The 16,429-nt window shown below is 45.4% G+C and overlaps 2 protein-coding genes and 1 long non-coding RNA gene across 4 annotated transcripts in view; 1 reads left to right on the forward strand and 2 right to left on the reverse strand.

Moving 5' to 3' along the window:
• The first annotated feature begins 5,091 nt into the window (after positions 1–5,091).
• LOC147216148 (G protein-coupled receptor 20) lies at positions 5,092–7,492 on the forward strand. Its single transcript, XM_086177586.1, has 4 exons — positions 5,092–5,226; positions 5,307–5,563; positions 6,636–6,777; positions 6,935–7,492. The coding sequence occupies exons 1-4, from the start codon at positions 5,092–5,094 to the stop codon at positions 7,490–7,492; spliced, it is 1,092 nt and encodes a 363-aa protein (XP_086033712.1).
• A 149-nt stretch (positions 7,493–7,641) lies between these two features.
• On the reverse strand, positions 7,642–8,308 carry LOC147216149 (uncharacterized). Its single transcript, XR_015109182.1, has 3 exons — positions 8,217–8,308; positions 7,996–8,071; positions 7,642–7,660 (listed from the first exon to the last, which is right to left on the reverse strand). It is a non-coding gene; the product is annotated as an uncharacterized LOC147216149 (long non-coding RNA).
• A 5,152-nt stretch (positions 8,309–13,460) lies between these two features.
• Positions 13,461–16,429, reverse strand: part of slc45a4a (solute carrier family 45 member 4a) — a 49,607-nt gene continuing 46,638 nt past the window's right edge. For both annotated transcript variants that reach the window (XM_086178382.1, XM_086178383.1), the window contains one exon: positions 13,461–15,458. In XM_086178382.1, the coding sequence (XP_086034508.1) occupies positions 15,308–15,458 (151 nt within the window). In that variant the 3' untranslated portion in view covers positions 13,461–15,307. The remainder of the gene's footprint in view (positions 15,459–16,429) is intronic.

The raw sequence follows: 16,429 nt of genomic DNA on the forward strand, positions 1-16,429 counted from the left end.
ACGAGCCTGTAACCTGAATCATTTCCGGTCCTGACCTCTGACACAAAACACTTATTCTCACATGCACAACGTTTCGAGCAGAAAATAAGCTTTTCCTCTGATACTTACCGGAGTTACGTGTTAAATATATTATTGTGGCGCCATGTTTAAAGAGGGTTTTTTTTTATGCTTAAGAAGAATGCGAGAATAGGTATTTTGGGTTATATATGAATTAATCATCTTTTTTTGGATGGGGGGGGTCATTTTTCGATGTGCGTATTTTTTTTAAAATCCAAAAAGTCAAAACTTTTTTTTAATCCAGCACCCATGCCTAACTGGGCAGCGGACGTGCATGTGTTTTTCTTTTCTGACTCCCCGACCTCTGACCTCTCCGTTTAAATTCAAATTTAACTGTTTACACTTTTCCCGTCCTTAAATCAGATTTCTGTCCCATAAACAACAGAAAAAAAAAAAAAAAAATCATTCCAGTCAAACAAAATCACCTGATTCTTCCAGGTCAGGTTTCTGCCACCATCTGCAAAGCACAGCTTTGCTAGCGATGTTGATATGACCATATTTAATCCCCGACCACAACAACAGTCTCCAGAAATAGGCCTCTGACACACAGCTGGCGGCACATCTCGACTCTCGACCCGTTCACGCGCTAAATCCTCAAGAGGGCCATTGGAGGAGATTCTGTCCGCGGCGGCGACCGGCGGGATATTTCTCCCTGCGATTTCAAATATTTGAACAAGGAGAGAAACACTCGATCAAACACTAGCCAGGCACTTGAAGGCACCGCGTAAATTTCAAATTCCTTATTAAACAGGCAGCTCCGGCCAAAACAACCCCAGAGCGTCGGGCCCCCGGGGGCAGTTTATGTGATATTCTGGCACTTTCTATACACCCTTACACACACACACAACTGGACAATGAGATTAAAAGACACGAACGTCTGCCTCTGTGGTAATTTATGTCGGTGTGTTTTATGAGGAAGGGTCACTTTAAATGGTATTTTTGTGTCGGAATGAACGTTAAAAATACTTTAAATGTCCTGTCTACGTGTGTGTGTGTGTGTGTGTGTGTGACGTAATGCTCTTTGGGCTGGCAGCTCTGTGGAAACATGCACAGAAACTGTTTATATTTCTTTGTGGGCTTCTCTCTATTATTCCCGTCCATCCTCTCCTTCCTCTTCCTCCTCCTCGCTAATGGAGACGGAGACAAACAGGAGGTGGAGGAGCGTCCGACCCCCCACAGGACCACCCAGGGACTGAGATGTTATTTAAAAAAGGCTAACAGAAACAAAGAGTCCCCCTGGACGCTGCCCTCCTCAGTCCGGTCCAAACGGTTGCCCCCGGCAACACAGACAGTCATCACCAGTCTTAATTTCTTTCCTTTTTTTTTAACTTTTTACTTTAAATTATTATTTAATTCCTCCATAATGAATAAGACAAGATAAGATAATTATACTTTATGGATCTCCATCGGTGAAATTTGCTTGTCACAGCAGCTCTACTATGAATATAAATATAAATATAAATACACTGCTCGAAAAAATAAAGGGAACACTTAAAAAACACATCCTAGATCTAAATGAATGAAATATTCTTATGAAATACTTTGCTCTTTACACAGTTGAATGTGCTGACAACAAAATCACACAAAAATGATCAATGGAAATCAACTGTATCAACCCATGGAGGTCTGGATTAGGAATCACACTCAAAATTAAAGTGTAAAAACAAACTCCAGGCTGATCCAACTTTGATGTAATGTCCTTAAAACAAGTCAAAATGAATCTGTGTTGCTTCCTGAGTGGACACTATGATTTCACAGAAGTGTGATTGACTTGGAGTTACATTGTGTTGTTCAAGTGTTCCCTTTATTTTTTTGAGCAGTATATATTGTGGTCATCGCTATTGTCACTGTATTCATATTGCTGTTTAGTTCTGGTTGTCTATTTTTCAGACTTACTGTTCCTTTATGTTCCATTATTATTATTATCCACATGTCCATTATTATCCCTGATGTTGCTGTTGTTGTTCTCCCTGCTGTCTATTTATTCATGATGTCTTTGCTATCTGTCTTCTATTGTCTCTCTATTCATATTTTTATTTATATTTATATTCATATTCCTATTATTTCATATTATATTCATCATAAATGTTACGATAAATTAAGTTTATCTTATCTTATCTAAAAATGTTAAAAAAAAATATATATATGTACATATATATATATGAATATAGATATAAAATATCAATAAAATGTAGAAAATAAATAAAAGAGACACTTAAAGAATGGCCACAACAGGGATAAAAATAAACAGGATGAGAAAATAAAAGAAAAATTTAAAGGATGAAGACGTCAACAAAGATAAAAGTAGTTATTTAGTTTACCTTAAAAAAAACTGGGATTGGGTCTCGGGTGATCCCTCGCCATTTCACGCTCCTCCTCCGCCTCCCCTTCGGTGTTTGCCGTCTCGTCCCGGGCAGGTGGAGACCTGGGGGGGGTCTGGGATGTAAAAAAAAAACAAAAATATAGTCAAGATGGAGGAGGAGGAGGAGGAGGAGGAGATGAGGAGGACCGTCTGGAACCGCCCACAGGGACTCACAGCTGGTTCCTCTCCTCCTCACCAGCGACCGACTTCAGGAGCGCCGGCGAAGACGAAAGCGGGGACCCTCCGGAGCCGGGACTGCGCAGGGAACCAGGGGATCACCCCTTCACCCGTCCCTCGCCGAGGTGAGTCCCTCACTCAGCGAGCCGAAGGAGAGATTCTTCCTTCCATCTTCATCATCCACCATCATGGCCTTCTTACACCTGTCAATCAAAACCCTTTTTTTTAATATCTCCTTCTGATTGCAAATCTGAGATGAAGACAACTTTTTTTTTTTTTTTTTTTTTCCTTTCAAAAATCTGGCCGTGCCTTCTGAACCGTGTTTTCTGGAAGTGTCCATCCGGTGGTGAAGAGTGGAAAGAGCTTCCTCGGCCGGTTTATCCGTCTCTGGTCTTCATAAGGAACCGGCTCTGACAGAACAGGGCTTTTAAACGCTCATCCGTCACTTTAAGAAGCCTCGCTCGCCCCGTCGAGGACGTCTGACAACCCAGACAGGGACCTCTTCTTCTTCACCTTCTTCATCTAACCCTCTCCTCTGCATCTCCTTCCTGTCCTCTTTTCCTCCATCCATAAATTTCCTCCAGGCCTCCAGCCTGGCAGTTCCACCCTGTGGATCTTTCCGCCCAGATCTTCACCGCCCGTCCGCGTCCAAACCATCTCCATCTGACTTTTCCCTCCAGAACATCTCCCGGACTCGTCCCCGATTCCCATCCGAACCCCCTGATTGCTTTCACCCCACTTTTTCCATCCACCCGTTCTTCACGTCTCCTCCACGATCCTCCAACCGGCTCCTTGCTCTCATTCTACCTTAAAAAAACACAATCTCAACACTTTGTACCGTAAGACGATGCGAAATTCAGAGAGTTGATCATGTCGGGCGGGGATTAATAGCGGATTAATAACAGGGATTAGATCTGGATTACCTCAGAGCCCAGTTCCTCTTCTTCTGTTTTTTCTCCCCATCAGGTGACTCATCTAACATTTCATCTTCGGTGATGGTTGCTAATGTCGAGCGTTTCCCGTCCCTTCGCCCGGCCGTGTATTTCGTTTTCCCGCAAATCCACAGGTATAATCCGGGCTCGAGACGCTTTTTTCTCTTTCGGACGCTGAAAAAAAAAAAACAACCTAGATTGTGATGTTATCAGAACAGTTTATATTCTTTAAAAAGTCCACACATGCAAGTGCTAACAGGAAGTGCGAACTAGTTAGCTTTCAATAAATTATCGATTTATTGTTTTATATTTAGTATTTAGTATTTATATTTAAGAAATTATTCATCCAACGCAAATAATGTGTCTTCCTATGTCTATGTGGGCCCATTCGATGGCAACGGGTAGTGAATTAACCTGTGCATCTGTGTATCAGAGTGATTAGTGACGCTTTGAGTGGTACATTTTTAAAATAAAAAGTACTTGTATCTGTGTAAACAAACAGGCAGCATTGTTGAAAACTACCAAGACGAGTGAGAAAGCAGTGAAAGCTTGCTACAAAGTTGCTGAACTCATCTCTAAATCCAAACAGCCACACACCGTAACAAAACATTAATACTACTTGCCGGCAAAATCATTGTAGAAGAAATGCTCGGCTCTGGCGTTGATAAAGAAATAGCCAGAGTTCTTTCAAATAATACCATTTTCAGACATATTGATGACATGTCTTCGGACTTTGCAAAAAAGTGTTCTGGAAAAGTTGCACATCGGTGGGAAATTTGCATTGCAACTTGAGGAAGCTACAGATATTAGATATATCAGATTTCACACGAAGTAAATTTCATTCTAACTCGTTAAAAAATGTTTTTGACATGTTTATTCGGTGGTGTGCCGTGTGATTTTTCCAATGTAAAATATGTGCCGTGGCTCAAAAAAGGTTGGGAAACACTGGTCTAGAAGAAGAACCAACGACGGAGTGACCCTCCCAAACTCTTGTCGAAATCTTTTTGTGGCAACCGGACTTGAATTTCTTCGCTTGAAAAATCAATGAATGAATAAACGGAACTGTCGATTCATCTGGAACGGCCAGTTGCAAATCCAAATTTAAAACCGAAGACGTTTCGGCTGGGGAACGACGCAGTCGTGGGAGCGCAGACTCTGACAAGGCCGTTACGGAAAAACGTTTTTTAAAAAAAAAAACCAAACAAACAAAAAACGATCGGTATCCGAGCGTTATCGCCCGACGGGACGCGTCAATTCATCACAAGAGCCGCCCTTTCACGACAAGACAATCACAACATGTGCTAAACGCCCGCCATTTCACATGTGTTGAAAGCAGCACGCGGGGTCACACGCGTCAGACTGTTTAGAGCGTCACATCCCTCCAGCCTGGTTATGGAGATTGATGGCGTTCGTCTCCGCCGTGTTTATACCTGGAGGATCCCCTGTGTCTGAATATGCCGACTCTAAGATGATTTGTAACCGTGCGTGAGTCCGTAGTTTATCACCCCGGTTTCTTAATTTTTCCCGCTTCAGCCCCCCCCCTGCCCATCTCCCTCCGCCTCCATGAACAACAGCACCGTTGACGCCATTAACTGCAGCGCCTGGGATCAGCGCTGGGGGGCGCCGTACCTGCACCGGCTGGCCCACCTGGACGTGCAGCTGTACCGCGACTTCTACGCCGTGTGGGTTTCCCTCATGGTGAGGAATATGTTTTTTTTTTTATTTTTAGGGGAGGGTTTTGGTCGGCGAGCCCCGACGGCTTCTCCCTCTCGCCGCAGGTGTGCAACTGCCTGATGCTGGTGGTCGGCGTGGCGCTCAACGGCCTGGCCCTCTACGTGTTCTGCGGCGCGGCGGCCCAGGGTTCGGCCTCGGTGGTCTACACCATGAATCTGGCGATCGCCGACCTGCTGGTGGCGCTGTCGCTACCCGCCCGCATCGCCCTGTACCACAGCGGGGGCAGCTGCGTGGCCTGCTCCTACATCCACACCTTCAGCTACTTTGTCAACATGTACTGCAGCATCCTCTTTCTCACCAGGTGTGTGTCGTTGCACGGCTTGTTTATGTCAAGAAAGTGGGGAAAACGTTTGAAATGTAAATAACCAAAAGGAGTCAAACTAAAAGCAGTCAATTACAATTAAATTAAAACTGTATTAATATTTCATTTATAAATACATATATAATATGTATCAAATCTTCAAATATCAAATACTATATTATAAAACATTCTTAATAATAATATAATATATGAATATTATAGTATAATATCAAAGTACATTATATAATATCATATTATAATTTAATTTTATAGTATATCATAAATATATTATATTATAATTTGATATTATAGTTTATTATATAATATAATATGAGATGAGAACAACTTTATTTATCGCAAAGGAAATTGTTGTGCCAGAGGTTCAAGCAAAAACATAACAGTAATAGATAATAGTAGGAAGGAGGGAGAATAAGAAATACAATGAAATTTAAATTGTCAAGGTTAAGGCTATCAAGTGTTTTAAGGTCTTAAGTACAAATTTATATATAATATATATGTAATATATTATATATATAATAATATAATAATATATGTATAATATATAATATTATATATATAATATGATCATATATGATATTATATTATAATTTGATATTATAATTTGATATTAAAGTATATTATATATAAATCTTATAAAATATACACTTAATCTATATTTTTACAATTTATATTATATATATGTCACATTTGGTCCAAAGGTGCTAAAACTGAGATCCAACAGTCCCTGAACGCCCCCTCTGGCCCCTCAGTGCACCCCTTGGGTTCAACAACTTTTTAGGTGTTTTTTGGGGGGGGGGGGTTTGGGTGCGGTGTGACGCCGGAGGTCGAGTGATCATCCTTAAAACCCAACAATTCTGGTTTGATTCGCGTCTCCTCCTAGTGTGTTGGAGTGTTGCAGATAGACGGCAGCCAACTGCTCATGGGTTAAATGCAGGAATTCCCCTATGAAAGTATAAATTGTTATTATTCTATTCTGAAACTCTGACTCAATTACCTTCTGCTCTCCTCCTTTTCTTCTCCTTCTTCTTATGAACTCCTCCCCCGCCACCAGCATCTGCATCGATCGCTACCTGGCTGTGGTGCACGCGTCCAGCACGCTCCACCGCTGGAGGACGGCGGGGGCGGCCAGGTGTATCAGCGCCACCGTCTGGCTGATCGCGGTCGTGGTCACCTACTCCTTCCAGGTGAGGGCCGTCCAACGGCGAACACACCGAGATCCCCGAAGCGTGGATTCGCTGCGAAGAAAAAAAGGAAACCGTGGTGTTTATAACTCAGTAGCTATAGCGGCGCTAGGTCAAGTGTGCGTCTCTTGACCCTCCTCGTCTCCATCTTCAGACCACCGCTCTGGAGTTGGGCACCTCCTGCGTGCTCCTCCCGGCCCTCTTTTACCTCACCATCCTGGAGTTCCTGCTCCCCCTGCTGGCCGTGGTGGGCTTCACGCTGCGGGTGGCGTGCTTCCTGTCCTCCGGCCAGGGTCTGGTGCCCCAGCAGGGCCGCGCGAGGCGGGCCCGCGCCGTCCGCCTGCTCGCCGCCGTCCTGCTGGTCTTCACCGTCTGCTTCACGCCGTTCCACGTGCGGCAGGTTCTCGTCTACTTCAGGGTGAAGCTCAAAGAGGAAGGGCCGTGGCGGGGGGCCGAACACGTGCTGGCTTATCACATCACCGTGTCTTTGAGCAGCCTGAACAGCTGCCTGGACCCGGTGGTGTACTGCTTCGTGACGGACAGCTTCAAGCGAGCCTGGAGGACCAGGAGGAAGGGCGCCAGGGAGGGGGACGGGGAAGCGGCCGTGGAAACCGGCGCGGCGGAGTTGAAGTGCCCGGGGATGGCGTTGGCCGTCGCCCACAGCGTGACCGCGCTCACCCTCAACAGCATCCCCATGGCTGCGGCCAGCGTGCAGCAACCGGCTTAGAGGAGCAGCCCACGCCGGCAGGGGAGGAAAGAGAGAGACGTCAACAAATACCTTCTTTCTCAGAAGAGCAAATCCCTCCGTCCGTCTCTTCGTCGCCGAGGATCGAGCGCCGGATTGTAGAATAACATTGCGGTGCAGAAAATGCACTTCCTCCATCTGTAGGCCTTTCTAACAAAGTGTATAACAGCATTAGACGAGTAGGATTTAAGTAAGTCGAAACCCCGGAGGTCATCGCTATGGTTACCGGGTAAAATGAAGGAGTAGATTTGACGTTTTTGCAATCAATTGAATTGGATTCGCAGTATCACATCTAAAAGTACGAGGTCAGAAGGGCTTCGTGCTGACAAAATATATCGTAAATACACAGGTTATAACATCCTTACTATACACACCTGTTTAATATCACCCGGCACTTTTATCATTATGTGTTATCTTTTGGTTTTGACACTGTTGCTTTAAAACTATCGCTTGGGTGTTGAGTTTGTAAAGAATGTGCAATTTACTCATTTAGTCGTCAGCGGCGGCGGCCCAGCAGAGGACAGTGTTTCCCTGCAGAGCTCGGCGTCGCACCCGTAGAATCTGCAGAAATTATAATTACTGTGCTTGGAGTCGCTTGGAAAAAATGTTTGCATATTTGAACAGAGCAAGAATGCATGTGTGTGTGTAAGAGAAATTCTCAGTGCCGGCTTGTTGCCTAGTGTGAGAAACACACACAAACACACACCTATTTAAATGGTCATCCAGAGTGTATCCATTTCCTGCCGTTGATGCAGCGAGGAATCATGGGAGTTGAAGTCCTGCTCCTAATCACGTCATGTTATATAACAACCCTGAAATCACATCATAACGTTTCCCTTTGTTGTTGTGAAAAACAGCTGAATTTTGTTACGAGCTGCACAGACAACATCACTGCAGTGTGGAAAAACAAGAACTCGTGTTTTATAAGAAATTATGCAAACATAAAGGTATTTGTTACAGCAGGGTTTAATTTAGCGAGATCATAAAAAAAAAAAAAAAAAAAAAAGGCCTCCACGGTGGCTGACTCGCACGTGTAACGGTTTCAAACCCTCCTGCTCCCCCGTCCCGTTAAATACCGTTGACGTTGCGCCACGTATTACCTTTTTGGTCGGGTTGCCGTGGCAACACGCGATATCAAGTTCAATCAACATAGAAATGTCCGATCGGTGGACGGTGACTTCCAAGTTCTGGAGTTAATGTGGATTCTGGGATGTGATGAAAATGGCATGAGTAAGGACTTCCAGGGAATAAACACAACACACACACACACACACACACACACACACGCATGCACACATGCATGCACATGCAGATCAAATTGCTGTTTTTGTAGGACTGTCCAATCAAAATTGCAGGTATTTTTACAGGCTAAGAAAAAGAGGAGCAGCAAATCGACAACAACCCGACTGGATTGGAGGCCCGACGGCTCGCTGACCTTTAGGTTTGAAGGAAACGCGCTTTCCCCGACAGGAAGTGTCCGTCACGGCGGCTGCGGGAGACCTCATTTTAAAAGGCATTCCCCTTTTATTCCTCTTGCAGGTTATTACAGTTCACTTCTGTCATGTTCTGGGCCAATTACTTCATACCTCTGCTAAAGTACATGTCACACACACTCTCTCTCTCTCTCTCTTTCTCTCTCACACACACACACAAACACACACACGGAGTCAGCTGGCCCTTGTAGTCACATGATGAGTCTGGGCTAGACACACTCCAGTTTCAAGTTCCTTCTCTGGTGTCTGTCTGGAAAAAGAGCAGGGCATTGACCCTGACAGAGAGTGTGTGTGTGTGTGTGTGTGTGTGTGTGTGTGTGAAGTCCAATTCTGCACCCGCAGCAGACCCCGTCTCTGAAAGGGAGGACGTTGGAAGCGGCAGGTTTCTTCATCTGCCGTAGCACCCGAAATCTTCAAACGGCACATTTTATTATCATTATTACTTATTATTCTATCATTTCCTCTTCTTTCCTGTTTTATGAAGCTCACAAACCATTTCCCTGGACTGCCTCAAGTCTCAACTCCGCAGGTTCTACCATTCCTGGCAGCAAACGTGACCTAAATCTCCCCGAGAGGAGGGCTCGGCTCCACGGGAAATACGAAGATGTTCTTGTTTTAGTTAAACGGCGGCGCCTCGATCCGACAGCTGTTCCTGATATTTGTTCCGTCCGACCGGCAGCGTCCGCTCATTCTCGCAGCTCCTCCCGATCCGGTCCGCTCAGAGGTCGCCCGGGAACCCCGAGAGCGTCGTGACAAAAGATCGTTTCGACAGATCGGTGCCGGGAAGCCCACGAGCGCGACGTTTTCCCCGCTTTTGGCTCTTGGAACCCGCTTCGGAAGCGTTTATCGGGGTCGTAAAACAAATCCTCCCCTGTCTGAGAACATCTGCCCTCCAACTCTTTGTCTGTTCCCCCTCAAACAAAGTTGTCCGCCTTATTCTAATGCGATTTCGGCCCCCGCGATTTTTGATTTGATTATTCTTAACAGAATTTTTCCACTTTTTCTTGCGAAAGATCCACGTCCATCGTCGTCACGACGGGTTGACGGGCCGGCTGCCGAGGGTTACCTCCCCGTCCGTTCCTTACATTTCAGCGGTGCCGTGACAAAAAAAAAAAAAACTCCCTCGACCGGATTACAAGAGTGAATTTCATTATCCTCTCATGTGAATTCGATTAGCCGTTTTAAATCAATCTGACGCGGATGTTTTCGAGGCCCGTCTAAAACATCGGCGGGAGCAAATTAAAAAGTCCCGTTGACGCTTTTCCACTCGCTGAACGCTGGATGAATCTAACCTGGATTTAACGCTGTTTAACGGCGCGGATCCTGATTGGCCAGCGACAAATGCGGGTTTTTAAACGACAACACTTGGTGATTTAAATCTTCCTCTCCTTCAGGCCGCTCCCCTCAGGGGTCGCCACAGCCAATCGTCTGCCTCCGTCTAAACCCTCTCCTCCGCGTCCTCTCCAGTTTCAGAAACAAAAACCATCTCTGTTTATCTCCTGGACATCGGATGGACTCCTTCCCCATCCGATCCGTCGTCCCCGTTTCCAAAGAGGAACCTCTGCATCTTCATCTGCGCCGCCTCTTTTCCTCAACGTCTATAACCTTGTCGCAAAATCGAGCCAACATAGAGGCGCTGACAGCGGACGACCGACACCGTCGAAGAATGAAAAAGCAGAGTCGGTGTTGGTTTTGCCTCTGAACAGATTTTTTTTTCTTTTTTTTTTTTTTTTTTTAAAGGTGCATTCCATACAGTGTTTCATCCAGAGTCCTGCACGAGGAGGCCCCGGCATTTCAACAGAACGTAAAGAAATATACAGTCTTTGTAAAGAAAAAACAAAACTAACAAAAATAATCATCTTTTTTTTCATAGCAGCAAAAAAAGAAGGAAACTAAAAGAGAAATATGTATATTTACAACTTTTTTTCTTTTTTCCAAAATAACAAGGCATATAATATAGTACACTGCGCATACTTACTTTCCCATTCTTTGAGCGTTTGTCTGATTTAATCTCAGTGAAGATCAGAGTGTGTAGGCATCTTTCACCTCCTTCATCCACACACACACACACACACACACACACACACACACACACACACACACACACACACGGGTCAGCATAGGCAGAGCCACGCATGCACGCGCCCACACACACACATACACACGTGCAGGCCATTTAAATGCGCACGCAGGCGGGCGGGACTGACTGCGTGACCAAAAGGAAGGGAGAAAAAAAAGAAAAAAAAAAAAAAGGAAGAAGGTGAAACGGCATCGTAACATTCAGCGGGACGGTGGAGCCAACATGGCCGCCACTGAAAAAAAAAGTGCAAAGGCTGACTCCGATGTTTGGCTCTGCCTGAGACAGGAGAACAAATTTTTTTTTTTGGGGTGGGGGAGGAGGCAGAGACTGGTAAGTGACCCACCGCCGCCATCGATTCCAGAGATGAATGTAAACCAGGTGATTGCAACAAGCACAGAACCAAACATTGAGATTGTTTTCTTTTTTTAAACACCCTCTCGCCAATTGTTTTTACATGAGAGCAGCTGTAAACCCTTACAAACACACACACACATGCACGTACGGACACACACACATACACACACGTTTCATCGCGGCAGCGTGCGCACATCCCCCCCCCCTCCGTAACAGCAAATAGATTTTTTTTTTTTCAATTTCTCATCTGGAGACTAAGTGAAGACAAGAAAGCTAAAAAAAAAAAAAAAAAACAGAAAAATAAATATCCACAGTTTTGTTATTTTTCCATTTTCGTTGTATTTTTTAAAATTATTATGTGCAAGATTTGTGCAACGTCACCCCGCCCCTGCCGCCACCTCCCGGCTCATCTAACATCAAAACAAGAAGGATTTCAGCTGAAACCCTTTCACATTCTTTTATTTTTTAAGTCACCAGATGGAATCAAAAAATAAGAACTCAATCTCCCAGCAGGCCGAGCGAGAGGCCCTCGCTCGCCCTGGACATTCCACGGTTCCACGGTAAAAAGGCCCAAGGGACATTCAGAACAAAAGCTCCCAAATATCCAAAGATTCCACACTGCATCAGAACAGAAAACACTTCAGTTGCACTTCAAGTATTGAAGCGTCTCTACCAGACACTTCCAACGAGGAAGCGGCGCCCGGGGGGAGCGGCGAGCGGCGAGCGTTTCCACTCCGCCCCGCGACATTTGCGCCAGGCGGTGCCGGAGAAAGAAAAAAAAAAAAAAAAGAAAAAAAAAAAGCCACGGGACGAACGCGCAAAACAGTTCACGGCGGACGTGTATCTAAAAAGCCACGTTTTCTCCACGCCGTTTTCACAAGTTCACGACAGAAAGGACGGGGAGACGCCCGGCCATGCATCGCGGAGAACGTCCCTGACCTGTCGGGAGATGACAGAGGGAAAAAGCTGTATTTTTTTTTTTTTTTGTACAGGGTCAAACTTTGGTGCCTTGGACATGCATAACTGCTGGTGTCACATGCAAAAAAAAAAAAAAAAAAAAAAAAAAAACCCCAACCCCGATTCTAGTTTTCAAATTGAAATCACGGCCGGCCTCGTGGTTGCAGAAGCAATTCAAACAATGTTATGAGTCAGAGCAGTCCTGGCATCTGCAGTGTTTAGTCACCGCCCCATCCCTGCGTCTTCTTCTTCTTGTTTTGTCCAAGCACCATCGGCAGAGTGGAGGGATTCAAAACAAAAAAAAAAAAAAAAAAAAAAAAAAAAAATGGAAGCAAAACATCTTATTTCTCTACTCCGCTCTGGATGTGAATGTACCTGAAATTGTGGAAGGAATCTACTTTTTTTTTAAAAAAAACAAAAGAAAAAAAAAAAACTCTGCATCAGTGCCCACAAAAGTGGAAAAAGAAAAAAAAAAAAAAAAAAAAAAAAAAAAGACAATAAAACGACCATCAGTGCGTAAATTCTCCCCTGAAAACAAGAGTCAAAGCCCACCGGGTGCTTGGGCTCACGCCCGAAACTGAAAGGAAACCCAACCAACCCCGAAATAAAAAAAAAAGACCATCACCTGTCGCCCTGCCAGACACTTTAGACAACAAAAACAACAGACCTCACACGCATTCCCCCCGCAGCTGATCGACGGAGGCTCTTATTGCAACGATCGACCTGATTGATGAAACCCGATCATTTCCTTTTTTTTTTTTTAAATATATTGGTTTATACATTTAAACGTGCAGCATTCTCAGCGAAGGGAACAATAGGCTCTGGTTATTAATGCAACCCACGCTCCCTGCGAGGAGTCACCCGGTAGCAGGTTGGCCTTTAGCGATTCAATGCGCGGAGCCGGACGCTGCTTACGGATGGTGAATCTACGCAAACGGAGCTGAGGTCGGCGGTTTTAGTTCCTCATGTCGCTCGCCATCTCGCTCGCCAGCTACTTGTAGTGGAGGTGAGCGGCTGGCAGGGGCGCGATAGCTAATGATTCCATTGCAACTGTTAGCCGCTCTTAGAGGGGAAATCTGTCGATATCAAGGGAAAGTTCATTGGAGCCAACATGGCCGCCGCTCACAACACAGTTTCTCTGGGTCCGTAAGGGCTTTTAAATGCTATCTTTTTTCTTTCGTAAAACCTGTCTCCGTGAGCTTAGCTTAGTTTAAGACACAACATGCCCAACCGTTCAGACGCGCTTCGGCGGTAAAGGGAAACACCGTCTGCTGAGGACGAGATGAGAAGGTGACAGCGCTCTCATCTAAAGCCAGTTAGCTTAGCATAGAGGACTGGACGTGCATGGGGCGGGGTCTAAATAACACAAATTTGTTGTGTTTATAGCGCAAAGGTAAGCAGATTTAGCCCCGGAAAGAGCTAGCAATCTGTTTTCCAACTTTAAACAACGCTTGTTAAGCTAAGCTATGTTAGCTAGCTAACTGACATGTCATGCCTCAAAAGTTGTTTCTTCTCAAGTTCTCCGACGCTACTCCTCATCCTCCTCTCCAAGGTGAATAAGTACACTACAAATATCAATAATGAATATCTTAAAAATATTCTTACCTTTTTCTACAGACTATACTGTCCCAGTTCCCTGGGGCAAACGCCATCGCCGCTAAAGTAGCAACTAACCTCCGTTAGTTCAGTAACACATTCGCACTGTGTATTTTCAACTCTTTTATATTATACGTTTCTTACCAAAATATCTTGTATAAATTCTAATATTCCTCTTTCCCGTCCAACCATCTCTAGTTCCTGCCGCCGCGGCGTCCGACTTCATCCTCCGCGTCGACGGCTCAGCTAATGTGCAGTTAGTAGCGATCGTGCGAAGAGCTTTTCTTTTGCTAAAAAAAAAACCAAACAAAAAAAAAACACGCAAAGCAAAGGAGGGAAAGAGAGAAAGAGGTGAAGAGGACGTCACTCTTTCTCCCGCGTCCCTCCGGTTTGGTTTAGCCTCTTCTCCGCTCCTCTGACGCGCAGCGTTTTCGGTTTGTCCGAAATAATCCGAGGCAAAGAAACAGACATTTTTCAAGGAAACATTACTCCTGGCCCTCGGCGGGGCGGTCGCTAAGATACCATCTGTGATAATAATGCCCTGTATACTGCATGTACTGCATCCATGCCGATTCTTTCCAGGAATTTTACTTAAAATCAGTATTATTTCCCCCCCCAACTGACAATATACAGGCGGCCTCGTGCTCCTTTCGAGCACGACCTTAAAACATCTGTCGTCGTCCTGGAATGAAGGCTGTTTTTTGAAACCATTTCATGATCACTCAGTCAATTTCGAGGGGCCTCCAACAAGATTACTGTTTCCCCTCCACGCGAAGGGAGGGGGAAAAAAAAAAAGAGAAAAGAAAAGCTTTGGGGTCTCGATTCCAGAAACGCTAATTCTGAAAATCATTAAGAGTCTTAAAGCTACTGCCGCTGCGTGCAGCGTCAATTCTTGAAAGTGGAGTGATTTTCTTTTTTTTTTTTTTTTTTAAAGAAATATTTTGGCGAGGGCGCCTCCTCCATCCAACGTCCGAGAAGCAGGGGTCCGACCCGCTGCGAGGAGGAACGATCTGATTGGATGATTTTCCGGCTTCAAGGACAAGCGTCAGTTATTCATGTGTTCATCCGTCTGCGTCCCTGGATGTTTTTTCGGGGGTGGCAGAAACGGCGGGCGGCTACCAAACGTCCGTGGAGCGACCAATCACAGGGAAACCGCGGAGAATCGGGCGTCTTCCTCCGTCCTCTCCGCGTCCGCGGTTCTTTCCCCGACAGCCATGATGATGATGATGATATTGATGATGTTGTTGATGACGAGGGCGATGCTAACAAATGTATTCCGTTGTCTCGGATGGGAGTAGTGGCCTCCTGGTTGACCAATCACAGCGCGGACTCGCTCTCCATGTGGCAGTCGGTGGTGGTGGTGGTGGCCTTGCCCTCCTTGTTGAGTTTCAGGAAGCTGGGTTTCTCCTTCGCCTCGCCGCTTTGGGAGTTGGTCGGAGCCCTTTTCTCCGAGGCCTTCGCCCCGTCCCTGCAAATCACCACAACCGTCAGGAGGGGGCTCAACGGGGCCAAACCGGGTGACTCAGAAAGTTCAACCCACTGGTTTTATCATTTTGAAACCGTTTGAATCTTCCTCTTCTTCCTTCTTCCTGAAGGAACCCCACGCAGATATGGGGAACCTTCTTGGTGAAGTGCTAACCACCCGGCAGCCATCAGACAAGCATATCTGACAACTCCCGATGCACAAAGATACCTTGCACAAATCCCTGAGTCAGAAGTTACGCTCTTTGGTCCGCCGGACATGGACCTCACTGGTTCCATGTTTACCATGTGACTACGCTACTCCTTAGGTCGCCTCTTCCTCTGTCTTCTTCTCCTTCATATCCTCATAACTCCTTCATAACTTCATATCCTCTCTCACGACATCCAAAAATCTTCTTTGGTTTTCCTCTAGACCTCCTGCCTGGCAGCTCCATCTTCAGCAACATTCTACCCAGATCTTCACCATGGTCTAAATATGAACCGAGGAGTGTCTTTGTCTTGGTCATACATGTCCTGCACCTCTGTGACAAATTCTTCTTCTCCTTTGGGTTTTCCTTTCAGGGGTCGCCACAGCAAATCAACTTTCTCCATCTAGCCCTATTCTCTGTATCCTCCTCTCTCACACCAACTACCTTCAAATCTTCTCTCACTACGTCCATAAATCTTCTCCTCGGTCTTCCTCAAGACCAATTCCATCATCCCTCTACCAATATATTCACTATCCCTCCTCTGTACATGACCACACCATCTCAGTCTGGCTTCTCTAACCTTCTTTCCAAAACATCTAACATGTGTTGTTCCTCTGATACTCCTTCCTGATCCTATCCATCCTGGTCACTCCCAAAGAGAACCTTGACATCTTTATCTCTGCAACCTCTAGCTCTGCCTCCGTATAACATCGCTGGTGGACTAGAAACAGTTACAATGACCAAAAGACAGGAGACAGAGCTAGAGCTT

Source organism: Fistularia commersonii, chromosome 30 (assembly GCF_037954325.1).
Source record: "Fistularia commersonii isolate RoL2024-O1a breed Wild chromosome 30, RoL_Fcom_v1.0, whole genome shotgun sequence".
Taxonomy (NCBI): domain Eukaryota; kingdom Metazoa; phylum Chordata; class Actinopteri; order Syngnathiformes; family Fistulariidae; genus Fistularia; species Fistularia commersonii.

Coding starts and splice junctions, on each gene's coding strand:
- LOC147216148 (XM_086177586.1), top strand. CDS start 5,092: ATGAACAACAGCACCGTTGACGCCATTAACTGCAGCGCCTGGGATCAG. Junction 5,564..6,635: donor AGCATCCTCTTTCTCACCAG/GTGTGTGTCGTT, acceptor CCCCGCCACCAG/CATCTGCATCGATCGCTACC. Junction 6,778..6,934: donor ACTCCTTCCAGGTGAGGGCC/GTCCAACGGCGA, acceptor ACCGCTCTGGAG/TTGGGCACCTCCTGCGTGCT.